At 43.0% G+C, this 13,615-nt stretch overlaps 1 protein-coding gene across 1 annotated transcript in view; it reads right to left on the reverse strand.

Annotated features, from left to right (window-relative positions):
• The window catches only part of kcna4 (potassium voltage-gated channel, shaker-related subfamily, member 4), a 65,692-nt gene extending 55,061 nt beyond the window's left edge, over nucleotides 1-10,631 (reverse strand). The window contains exon 1 of the mRNA XM_061277305.1: nucleotides 7,602-10,631. Coding sequence (XP_061133289.1) covers nucleotides 8,568-10,631 — 2,064 coding nt within the window. The 3' untranslated portion in view covers nucleotides 7,602-8,567. The remainder of the gene's footprint in view (nucleotides 1-7,601) is intronic.
• Nucleotides 10,632-13,615: the final 2,984 nt, after the last annotated feature.

Genomic DNA, 13,615 nt, shown 5'->3' on the forward strand with positions numbered 1-13,615 from the left:
GGAATGGCATCACATTCCTCAACAGGGATTTATTAGAGATTGCTGAAGGTGTTTGTGGTTGTCACACTGTCACAGGGATCCTTAATCTTTTTCAAACTGAGAGCTACATCTTGGGTGATTTATGTGAAGGACTTCCTGTTGGACATTCGTCAACAACAGATTTGCTGAAATTACTTTCAACTTTGTTATTACTAAAAATGTATGAGATTCATATAATATTGTCTCTGAAAAGAATTGCTAACTATGATTTAACACAGTGGGAAACAGAAGTTTAATACTGAATTATCGCAGTGTATGTGTGTGACAGTGTAACTAATCCAGCGTTTGAGTATGTGTACTGACATACAGTAAATCTATAATTTATGCAATATTGCATTTGCCGTGGATATTTTCTTGCCAGTGATGTAAACGTCAGAACAACAGATGATTTCTCAGTTGGAGTTTGGGCAACATGACACCCAAGGCATATGTTTAATTAACAGTGCAATGTACACGTCTAGGATGAAGTAACATAGTAAAGCTGTGGATATTGTCAGATTAATGCAGCCAGTTGGAAAGAAGAGAAGAAATGACTCAGGTTGCTTCCTTTCAATAGAATAACATTGCTTAACTACCCAGTAGCTACAAGATGGTGTAAATTTACACTGGGCTTGTAATTCCCAACGTGTTCTTGTCACAAAGAGCTTTGAGCATTGAGTTAGCGTTGGTAATGGGAGGTGACAAATAATGTTTATTAAATTCTCAATGGCCAGACACAATCTAAAAGTTACCCTGGAGCAGTTAAGGGGCATTTTAAACACCCACTGACTGTTTTATGGTAATTTTGCAGGTTACAATGGGAATTGATTTTGAGAGGCCAAATAAAACAAAGATATATTATTGCTCTTATTTTATTTTATTCCCCTGTATTTAAGAGCACTTGAATTCCTCATCTCACAAAAGCAATTTACTGAGACAGCAAGAGCACTTCATGACCACACTAACCACCTCGTTATCGGCACGTACAACAAAGAAACTGTGTGAAATTGTCTCCAACAAATCTTCTCTTCATTGTCATTGGAATGTTCTTTTTTAATTAAAGGTGTTTGTGAGCTGTTGTAGTTTCTGCTACTGAACTCCACTGCGTTATGTGGGCTGTTTTTGGTGATTGGTCGCTGTGAGCAGTGTACAAGCTGAAGACCACGTTCACTGTTGGATGATTTAATATGCTGTATGTAAAACAACGAGCACAAAAATGTACACACACTGCAATCCATCATACTGAGAGCTGTTTCTAATTAAAAGAGCACAGCAGCCGTACACCATTTCAACATAATACTGCACAGCATTGTTGAATTAATACTAACACAACAATATTTTTTAAAAACATGTTTGAAACGGCATACGTATTTGATATCTAAAAGGTTTATATTTTTCCATTTTTTTCTTCAAAGATTATGTTTAAATCTGCTTTTTGCTGATATTTAGACATGGATCGGCCGAGAAGAATCTAACGCAGGGTTAGTCCCACAAGGGATGAGAAAGCTTTGAACAACACAAATACTTCCATGAGAATAACTGCTGGGAATGTCCACTGGCAAACCTTCATCAGGCCTGATTAATGGAATAGCAAGACTCTCTAATGAGACTTTCCAGCCTTGTGACATTTCGTTCTGTTTTCTTGCCGGGTTGCTTTGGTTACCTCCAAGCAAAAGATTTGATCAGTGAGCCATGTCAGCTCATCCATAAGTAATTATGAGAAATATTCTACAATCTTCTCAGGCATTGTGATGCTTTCAAGAGTATGTCTGATTGTTTGATTAGACTTTTCCACAAAATCCTAATCATTCATTCTTCAATGACTCTGCAGGAGTGAAAAAGTACAAATTTAAAAAGGTCAGTGGGTCTTTTTCACAACACATATGCTCACTTGCACAACATGGTCCCAATCACAAGCAATCAAAATGCATCTCGAAAGCAATCATTTTCAGAGATTATTATTTGCCCTTGTGGTCGTGTTACATCAGCCTCAGTGGCTATTTAGGGAAAATGAGACATTACCAGCACATTCACTAAATGACATTGTTGAAGAAAAAATATTTAATTTAGCAGTAAAATTAGTGCCACTAAAATATTCTCAATATCTTCTGCTGTTTCGGGGTAAATTGTGTGTGCGTACGTGCGTGCGTGCGTGTGTGTGTGTGTGTGTGTGTGCGTGCGTGCTTGCAGCAGGTCGGGTTTTCTGTCGTTTTGTAGGCTTATGTTTAAACTGTATATAGATCTGCTCACCATGGCAGTTTTAGTTCATCCCAAAGGTATGTTTGATCGAGTAGAGGTCAAGTTTGTACTTTGTTTTGTGCACTGGGGCATGTTGGAACAGAAAAGGTTTGTCCCCAAACTGTTTCAACAAAGTTTTGATAAACTGAGGAATTGATATTCAAAGGTAATACGAGGTCGAGTCCAACACCTGATTAATTAATTGATTAAGAACTGGGTAATTGCTTCAGTCACATCCTGATCCTTAGCCTCAGGAACAAATGAGGATTCAATAACTTCTATTTTGGGTGAATGCGTGATAGCAATTTTTGTACTATGACCAAACGACAGTGCTAATATCCGAGTAACACCATCACCAATTCAAAGCAAACAAAGTTTGTTTGTTTTTTATTCCTAAAGTGACTTCCCTAACATCAAAAGAAAATGGGAATTGAACAACTGTCTCTCAAAACAAGTCTAGGATGGTTCATTTTCATCCACCTTCAGTTTCATCAGGCTTCCCTCATGGCCAACAGTCTATTCCTTTCTCTCAATGTGTTATCTGATTAAGAAGCAGGTGAAGGATGTCGCGTGACTGTCACCTGCATGCTAATGTTGTAGGCACTACGTGCTGGAAATTCTGAGCAGTTATTTTATAAAACAGTTTGGGGATTGACTAGTAGGTTCCTTATGGAATTAAGTCCATCCATCCAACCATTTTCCGAACCGCTTAGTCCCCACGGGGGTCGCGGGAGTGCCGGAGCCTATCCCAGCTGTCATCGGGCAGTAGGCGGGGGACATCCTGAACCGGTTGCCAGCCAATCGCAGGGAATTAAGTCTTCTTAATAAAGTTTATATGAAGTTTAATAGAAAACTTCATTTTTTTGTGGGGGCAGTGAAATGGTGAACTCTCAAAGGTGCGCTACAGTGATATTGACTCATGACTGTGAATGTGTTTGGATGTGCTGTGGTGTGGTGACAAACGCGAGCCCCCAATGTCCCTGAGCAGGTTTTTGGCTGCAGGTATGACTGTTTTCCTCAACAGTTAAATGGGCCATTTGTCAGCGGGGCCAGTGTGGACTTTCAGCGCTGGTTGTCAGCAAAATTTGGCAGTTGTTTTGTACAATAAGTTATTACAGTTTCAGAAAGCCAACTGTAGTTAAAATAAACTTATACTGTAGTTGTAAACTGTGATAGTCACGCTATGAGAAGTAAGACATATGCATCCATTTCTTTTCTATACCAATTCTCTTCATTAGGATCACAGGTTTGCTGGAGCCTATAACAGCAGACTTTGAGCAGTAATTGGTTCACACCCTGGACTGGTTGCTAGACATGCAGAATATCACGTGACCAAACCTGTAATTCATCATCATCGAGTTTTTGTGTATGTCGCGATAATGAGACACTGGGTTGATGATGTTCTGACCAAATTTGAAGCCCAATTTCCCCCCCAAAAATATTATGGCTTTAGTTAAATGTTAAATAGATGTATATCATCACGTAAGCAGGAATGAAGCCTAAATGTCAGCTCTTGTCATTTGTGGCTCTGTGGTGATGTATTAAAAAGGTGACTAGATGACATGACGAGGTTTAAATCTGCCATTGGTGTCAAGTCACGGTCCCCTTCACCATTTGCCTGCGCAAGGAAGACGTGCTTTTACACATGTATAGGCAATTTTAAGCTTTCACTTAACCATTAACCTGAGATAAGATTGGAGTCGGGAACCTCTTGACTGTGAGGCAGATGTGCTAACCACACAGGCAAATAAGTTGTAATATTTTAGTACGGTCCATGATCAGTGGCAGCACATGGTATGTTAAAGCTTCAGGGGTGTGTGCATTTCACACTGAAATGAGTAAGGGTTCTCTTTCCGTGACCAGTTAAAATCCTGCGCAGGGTGTATAAGACCGTCCAACCATCCATTTTCTGAACGGCTTATCCTCACGAGGGTCGAGGGCATGTTGGAGCCTATCCCAGCGGTCTTTGGGCCGTAGGCGAGGGACACCCTGAACTGGCCGCCAGCTAAGCGCAGGGCTCATGTAGACAATACTCACATTCATTCTCACACACCGAAGGACAATTTAGAGTACCCAATTTACCTACCATGCATGTTTATGCAATGCGAGAGGAAACCGGAGTACTCTGAGAAAATTCACGCAGGCACGGGGAGAACATGCAAACTCCACACAGGCCGGAGGTGGAATCGAACCCATAGCAGACACGCTAACCAGTGCATCACCATGCTAAGACCGTGTAGGTAATTTTGCAGATGAACACAAGAGGGAGGGCTGCACTGCTGTGGGAGTGGTCACGACTTCATTTATGGCCAATCAAAACGCCTCCTTTCATTCCCTTTAGGTTTGCCCACTCATGCCTTATCGTTCTTGTGTGCCCATAGCTGTGCCACCCAGGGGGATGATTTAAAAAATATAATACAATTATTCAAAGGGTTTGATACCCTCTCTTCACATATTTATGAATGAACAAAGCTGCAGTGGGCCAGCTGTGATGTGGTCTGAGCATGTGTAAGGTTTGGATTTAACTTTTAACCAAGTAGTAGTGACGATAAACTCAGTTTTTAACATTACCATGAATGGCATTAAATGTAACACAAACTTTCTGGCAACCTTGGATATCCTCTGACCGGCGTGGAAAAACGTCTGAGAAATTGGCATAAATAACTCAGTTTGTCACATGGCCCGGGCCATATGGTCTAAATCTGCACTGCAAACACTGTCCACGCATGTGACACTATCAAAACCATTCAGCTTTGTTGTGTGGCTCGAGATGATACAGGCGGTTTTCACACTCGGCTCAGCAGCGCAGCACTAAGAATATGCCTGACCCACTCACTTTGCTTGAAAAATATTTTGGATTGTGCCTATTGCCATAAGCCACATTACGTAAGTACTAAGTGTGAGGCACAAAGTGAAGATGGCCATGGGCCAGTAAGGCTGGGGCTGTTCCTGTGTTTGGTTCCGAATGAAAATATTGTGTATGAATAGTTCCTGTGAGAATATAAACACAGTGCAAAAAGTAATTACATGCTGCCGCAGTGATTTTGTGTTGATGAGAGCTGAGTGACAAGGTGAAATGTTCGGGTGCTTGTGTTTTATGGTTATAAATGTGCTGCAGAGAGTTGTCAAACAACATATTGGGTTGTTGTTTTTTTTCAACATTGAGTGCAAATGTACATAACATTAAACATAGTATTGGCTCATGGAAAAGTGGCCTTCCTGCAAATGTGTAGACTAAAAGATTTAAATAGGCACTCAAAACAACTTTTTTTTTCTTGAATAACGCTTTTAACAACAATTTAAAAGGTCAACAACTCTTAAAAGCATTGCCCATGAATTTAATTAAAAGGTATGGGATTAAATGAAATGCCGAGAAAATGCATTTTCCTCTTAAAGGGGGTTGCTCAATTTTACATTGTGGTGGATGAGTGATCCACAACCAATTTTCATGCAGCCAGCAAGGGATTGATTCCCGCTTAGCAACTATCTGGGCTCTATTTTCATAGACGTACTATGAATAAATAAATTGCACATATATTTTTGTGCAGGTGCAGCTCTGTTTGGGTATTTGGCATACTGCAATATAACTCGCTGAGGGCGTTTTGTACTACACGCATCTGGCACACTTCAGGTAAATAATTTGGTGACAGAAATGAGACCAGACTTTAGACCAGGTGACTATAGGTCTACGTTGTGGTGCAGGTGCTGAACTTGATCCAGGTGCAGTCAGACAGATTCAGCACTCTGGTGGTTGTCATTATGTGTCATTGATGAATTTGAAATCATTTGTGCATCATACCATGGTTCCCACCTATGGTTCTGCTACGCGATCAAGAGGATGCTATTAAAATATTTGAACGATGATATTTTGTTCAACTAATTGATTCGTACAATGATTTTGTGGGATTGCCCCACAGTGATGTCATACTTATGAATGAAATACAATGACAACCCCTGCGTGTGTCTGCCTGGGCTTAGCTTAAATTCGCCACAATAAAGTTACACCACCTGCACCACACCTTAGACCAGGTTTTATGATTTTTCTCACCAAATTGCCAGATGTGCTGGTTGGCGTGCAATCAAATAAGCATTGCCTCAGGGCTCAGTTTGCAAACGCCACATGACCAAAATCAGCAAACTGGTGACATTTGTTAGCTGAGCCCTGAGCAAGTGGCAGTAGATGGCAAAATGGCATTCCCCAGAGATGGGTAAAATCGGGTGGATTTTCCAGCTTCATTGGTATTCCACAAATATAAATTACAATGGCGCGTTAAGACTGGTGGGGACGCGTAGAACATGTTATTGTAAAGAAAGGTTTTGACTCGACTTCTTCTTTTACGATCGTTATTGCTCAGTGGTGCTTTGGGCTGGTCTCAGTGAAACGTGCAGTTTAGGAAACACCTTTAGGCGGTCAAGCAAAGCTTGACATTTTTAATGAGGTGTAAGCACCGACCCTTGCCGGGTATAACTTTACACAGTGCTCATCTTCACGTTTAATTGGTCAGGTTACTGCACTGACAGATTCTCCACGGTCTCTAATTAAAAAAAATGGGAGGGCTATTAGGGAAATGCTTAATCTTTTTTTAATCACACACTTTTTTAAATTTATAAATTATGTAATTTTTTTCATCTTTTCTTGCATTCTTCTCACAATTATCATCATCTTGCTTCCTTGCTTGCTTAGGAGAAATCACATGTGCATTAATTGCAAATTCAGTTTAATCTACAGAATGTGTATTCTTTTTATAATCTCGAAATGTACTTGCCGAATGAATGAAATTATCTTGCTCCAAATGTGAGCAACAATACAGGTCGTCAATAATTTTGAGATACATAAGCGTTTGATTGTCCTATACAGAATATATTGAGAAAATATGAGCATGAACAAAAATGTTGCATTCATACTTTTATATTGTATGTGACAATTTTGAATGCTGGTAGCTCGTGTGTCACAGTCAAGCTCCTTCAAATGGTTTCGATGTAACGGAATATGAAATGAAATTAAAATGCCAATATCAATCAGAGTGAACCTTCATGTATTAGAAAACAAGATTTAGATCATATTTTGGATATTTGCAATTTTAAGACATGTTTAAGCAGGTCAGTTACCAGATTGAGGTTTTTCAACTTTTTTTAGAGCTGAAACTTTGAAATAGTCCTTGATCATACATACATTTGAAAGACAGGAAAGACAAGAATGACAATGTGTAATTTTGCAATAGCACCTATTTGGCAGAGGTAAAATTGTGCTTTTGATACAAAATGTGTGTTACATTACAGGCAAATATTTGACTGTTCATAATTTTCATTAATATTGTGAACAGGAGAAACACCAGGCTACATACCTTGGAAGACGTCCTCATCCAGATGCGATAGTAATAGTCCTCTTGAGTTTAAAAAAAAAAAAGAAAAAATTGTGCACCAAGTCCAGCTAACATGGGGAAGTTGCTCACAACCTCCTCACAAGGGGTTTCCTCAACAGAGTCTTTTTTGCTTCAATTTTCCATTTGCGTCCGTGTAAAGGGATATTATCATTTGGAGGTGACTTACGGTAAATGTGTTTCGGGGCACTGACGTCATGTGTTGAGGCCTGTTCATTAAAAACGTGGAGGGATAAGTCCTTCCTCCTGCTGTGTTTAAATGCGTTGATTCCTGTGCTTTGCTCCTATGACGGGTGCACATGTACAGTACACCACGATAATTTCTAGCCCTGGTTTACGTCATGACTGCTAAATGCACTGACCTTTCATCGAGCTTCACTTCATACAAGTATCAGAGAGCGAGGACATTTAGCTGAACTTTTAGGCTGTTTTAATCGTGTTTGAGGGGTCATTTTCACCGAGAATATTTTTGACTGTGTATTTTCATATTTTTAAATGATCAAATAATGTCTGCCAGCCTACACTTTTTGTTCCCAAAATTGTAAATCGAGCGCAAATTCCTCTTGAGTGCAAACAAATGGCGACTATAAATTGACCATCACTACTCTTCCAGCTATTGACAGATGAAACTCATAAAGTGCGAGTGCAGAGCCTATTTTTCTATAATATCACGATGTGTCTAATTTGGTATAGCCAGCTAAGATTCGATGAATTAATTTGGCATCAGTTGGTCCTAATGTTGTGGGGAAGATGTGCATGGAACTATCGCGCGACCTGGTAACCATGGCGACCTTCTAAGCGCTTGTCTAGGAGGGCGGAGGGGAGCTCTTCGGCCCGTGCGTAAAACTTGTTTGGGTGACTAACTTGATATACTTCGGGTGAATTGATATTTTCTCCGGGAAAAGAAAAACAAAATAAAAATATTTGTAATCACACGTCAGTCTGAATGGATTTGGAGTTCGTACTGTTCCTTCTGCTTATGTCTGTGCCGTTCCCTTTACTGGGGCTTTTGTCCAGGCCGCACAGAGACTCCGTCACCCCTTCTTCCATCTCCATGTACTCCGCTTTGTGTCCCACCGAGGAGCCGGATGCCGAGCCTTTATATTTGCATAAAAAGTTCGAGAAGTAGGGGAATCCCGACGGCATGCTCTCAACCGCCGGTGGCGCCTGGTCCTCGTTATTGTCGGTCTCCCGATGGTAAAAATAGTTGAAGTTGGACACTATGACCGGCACCGGTAGCGCGATGGTTAACACGCCCGCTATTGCGCACAGGGAGCCCACTATCTTGCCACCCACGGTGATGGGCTTCATGTCCCCGTAGCCCACCGTGGTCATAGTCACCACAGCCCACCAAAAGGCGTCCGGGATGCTTTTGAAGTGCGAGGTGGGCTCGTCCGCTTCGGCGAAATAAACGGCACTCGAGAAGAGGATGACGCCGATGACCAGGAAAAAGATGAGCAGGGCAAGCTCTCTCATGCTGGCGCGCAGAGTGTGGCCGAGAATCTGGAGACCTTTGGAGTGTCTGGACAATTTAAATATGCGGAAGACCCTGACCAGGCGGATTATTCTCAAAATAGCGAAGCTCATAGTCTGCTGCCCGTTTCCTTGATGCTGGGCCAGGTCCGTGCCCAGGGTTATGAAGTAAGGCAAAATGGAAACAATGTCAATGGAGTTCATGATGTTTTTAAAGAACGCCGTTTTGCTGGGACACGCAAAGAAACGGACTATAATCTCAAAGGAGAACCAAATAATGCACACTGTCTCCACGATGAAAAAGGGGTCGTTGAAGGGCGTAAAACCGTGATCCGGGCGCGTGGAGTTGTGCATGGGCTGCAAGTACTCTTTGTCATCCCTGAACTCGGGCAGCGTCTCCAGGCAGAAAATGACAATGGAGATGACAATAACCAGCACGGACACCACTGCGATGCCCCTGGCCGGACTGGAGCTCTCCGGATATTCAAATAACAACCAAAGTTGGCGCTTGAACTCGTCCTCCGGGAGAGGCTTCTCCTCCTCTTTGACGAAACCCTCATCCTCTCGGAACTTCTGTATTGCTTCCTCTCCAAGTTCATAAAACCTGACCTCCTCTGAGAAGATGTCAAAGGGAACGTTGGCAGGTCTTTTCAAGCGCCCCCCAGACTGGTAATAGTACAGAATGGCGTCAAAACTCGGTCGGTTCCGATCGAAGAAGTATTCGTTCCTCAGCGGGTCAAAGTACCGGATGCGCTTGTCGGGGTCCCCCAGGAGGGTGTCGGGGAACTGAGTGAGAGTCTTGAGCCGAGTTTCAAACTTGAGCCCCGACACGTTGATGACAACTCTTTCGCAGCCCAACTCGCTGTAAACATTTGCATATCCGGATTGAGGATGTCTGTCAGTGATCGAAACGGTTTCGTCATCATTATCATCCTCATCATCATCATCCATGTTGCACAGAAAACTGGACCTTTGGAGACCCTGCTCCTCCTCCTCCTCATCCTCGTCCTCCTCCTCTTCATTGGCGCCCTCTTCCTCCTCAATCATGATGTTCTCCACGGAGCCGAGTAGCGCCAGTTCGGAGTGGCGCAAGTCCCCGCCGAGAGAGGTTCGGGTGCGTCTCCACCCTCCGACGCCGCACTGCTTTTTGCGCTCACTGAGGAGTCTCTGCTTCTCAGGATCCTGAGACGACGAGGAGGAGGAGGAGGAAGGGGAAGAGGAGGGGCGCAAGGCGGTACCGCTGCCGTTGGTGTTGGCGTTGCGAGACGGATGCTGGCGGTTGTTAAGGAGATGCGCGCCCGATGAGGCGGAGGGGGTTGTGGTGGTGGTGGTGACGGTGGTGGAGCAAGAAGACCCCCCATCCGCTCCGGATCCGCTGTCGGCTGCCGCAGCTGCTGCCGCTCTGGACTGGGCCGTCTGGCGCTCCCTCTCCCGCTCCCTCTCCCGGGCGCGTGCTTGGGCATACCCGTAAGGCGGGTGGCTGTTGCACCCGCCGTCCGCACCCACCATTGCGAACTCCATTTTAAATCAGAGGTTTCAGTCGATGAGCTAAAAAAAATAAAATAGAAAAAAGCTGGAAGGAGGCCAAATTGAAGTTGTAGCGGGAGTGGACCAATCAGCTGATGAAAGGAGCCCACCCAGTCAAATCCATCGTTAATGATTAATAATAATCTTTTGACACAGGCCCCCAGTATTTTATGACATAATTTTCCCAGCAAAGGTAAAGGCCGTGGGGGCTCGGCCTGTTACGCACACACCTGCAGCAGCAGCAGCAGCAGCAGCAGCAGCAGCAGCAACAACCTTGATGTGGTCAGCATTGTGAGTCAGACATAGTATCTTTGGTGGTCTCCATCAGGTGGTTAATTTCACCACATCTGTCTTTTGATCATCCTTGCCTTGGTCACCACCGGTTGCCATTTTATGAGAGGCATAAAAAAAAAACCGATCCTTCCTATTATTAGAGGTCTGCTGACTAAGATCCTCCGACGTTGTCTGGAGCTGCAAGAAAATAGCACAAAACGATTCGTTAGTGAAACAGTTCAGATTGTGCAGTGAGGAAACTTCATTGTGTTGTTTTTATCGGGGTTAAGGTAGGCTATTCATAAATCAATGCTGCGCGCCTTTGCTGCTCATTTATAGCTCCTAACATGTCTACTTACACGTTAAAAGGGACCAAAACGCTTTCCAGATGAATCGGCCGGCGGGCGATGGGGTGTGCTAAAGGTGAGGATGCACTTCCAAATCTCCTTGTCAGTATTGGATGTAGCAGCAGCGACTACCTCATCCACTACATCCATGCGAGCTCTGACGCACTCCAAGAAGGGCACTTTTTGGCTGCTTGTCGACGTCTCAATTCAACAGCATCTGTTGCGACTTCATCCCACCGTGTCAGCTCCATCGCCACAACCCCCTCAGTGCAGTCGGTGGTATAGGTTTAAAAAGGTGTGCGAGCGGCGAAATGACATCGATGAAGCCAATGCATGCGAGGATGGGCAAAAGTTTCCCTTCAACCCGGTGAATGCAAACGGACCTTGTATGGCGGAGCATCACACATCTGGATGTCTGCAGCTGGATCCCCCTACCTATGCTCCTGTATCTCTCCTGTGCGCGCGCGAATGCGAGTGCGTGTGTGGCGGAGGGTCTCTCAGTGCGAGATCGGGGCGCGTTTACTGCAGAGCGTGCAAGCGGTGCTCGATCCTCCCCCAGTGGATGCACTCGCTCACTGCCACCGTGGTGCAGTCTCACACCTTTAAGCACACCACCCAAAGCCATCAATTAGACGTGTACACAGTTGATTAGGCATGATGAAAAGTGGCAGAAAGGAGGAGGATCGTGAGGTCAGCCCTTTATGTCACTTTATGATGTTTCATCCCTCGTGTGTATGTAGAGCAGCTGCTCAAGTGCGCTCGATTTCCCGTGGGATCTATATCCATCGATCTGCCTATATTTATCTAATAATAGCAATGCTGTTGTTCCAGTTGTTTAAGCAACGTGTGAGTTTTCAATTGACTTGGTTGAAAAACTATAAGTCCAAGCAAACAATAAAGTCTGCCACGTAGACGCTGAAAAATGATGTCACGGATCTGAAAAAAGTGAGTTGAATTTAAATCTGGTCCATCTGTCGTGCCTTACCGGGCTGCACCGATCACGATTGATTGATTGATTGATTGATTGATTGATTGATCCATGCAATAATAGAAACCATTATTACTATAACATAACGCTAGCTTCCAGGTGTGCTGTGCTTGTAGCCGATATCATCTAGAAAAAAAATAAAAAAAAATAAATTAATTAAATAAATAAATGTTATGCAAATTAGGTAGGTGACTTGCCATATAAAAACTAGTGGTTTGTGAAAAAAACAGGTCTTAACATATTACCCCAGATCTAATGGTGTATTTAATTTCATAGTGGGGAAAAAAAGACGTCGATAGCACCATAGATTAAGAATGTATTATAATAGCTATTGTAGTGAGTCATCAAAGGTTTGTCATGCAACCATCAAAAACATTAGATAAATACATTAAAATTTTCAAGTAATGCATTGACAATGGTCTGTGCCACAAAGAGCCAAAATAATTTAGAATCAAGTACTCTCCAGGTAGTCAATAACTCGCTCAACAGAAGTTTACGCAGGCATCTCATCCACACCACTGACACACAAGAAGTCTCCTCAAACACACTCTGACAGTAAATCTCTTAGTTTATTGCACTTTTAGGTTTAATGCGGTTGTGCAGGTAATCTGTGGGTCCATGCAGCTCTGCGTATTTAATCAGTATGTTGCCCACGATACCTATTCCCTCTGAATTGTACAATTAATCTGACTGAAACACTAATTAGAATGAGAGCAGCTTGTCAATGCTGACTGTAAAGTCACCAGGAAATTCCCCTATTCCTCTCGGGAGGCATTCTCAACGGGAACATCTTGTTGTAATCTTCCTAAAGTGATAATTTGGTTTCCTGAGTGCTTTCTTTCAAATGGTGCCTGTAGCAGAAATATTGAATTGCAACAGTAGTGTATGCATTAAATTATTTCATTATTCCAGGCTTCCTTTGTTTTGTGACTTTTTTGTTTGGTGGTTCACCAGACGTTTATCTAACATAAAATGTGTGCATGCTTTGGGAAACACTAACTGTAAGGTTTTGAACGGGTTCCTTTCTATGTTGAAGGTTACGGCAACCTTCCACCCACGACACATTGATCATGCATCTAACTTAGCACAAGAGGGAGATGTAAGCCCACTAGTGATAGAAGGGGACAGAGTGAAAACGGCCGATGATGTTTGCGTGCACTGGAGCACAACAAGTGCATCTGCTCACAGAATCTGTAAACATGATGCATAGCTGACAACACAACTGACTTCCATTAGCAGGAACACCTGCCATTTGGAGGTCCCTACTAATGAAGATTCCTTTGATTTTAGCAGTTCAGTTGTCAGGATATTATTTACAGACTGTACATTTTATCTGAAAAAAAAAAAAAAAACTAGGATGTTCATACATC

The sequence above is a fragment of the Syngnathus typhle genome, linkage group LG4 (genome assembly GCF_033458585.1).
Source record: "Syngnathus typhle isolate RoL2023-S1 ecotype Sweden linkage group LG4, RoL_Styp_1.0, whole genome shotgun sequence".
NCBI classification, from domain to species: domain Eukaryota; kingdom Metazoa; phylum Chordata; class Actinopteri; order Syngnathiformes; family Syngnathidae; genus Syngnathus; species Syngnathus typhle.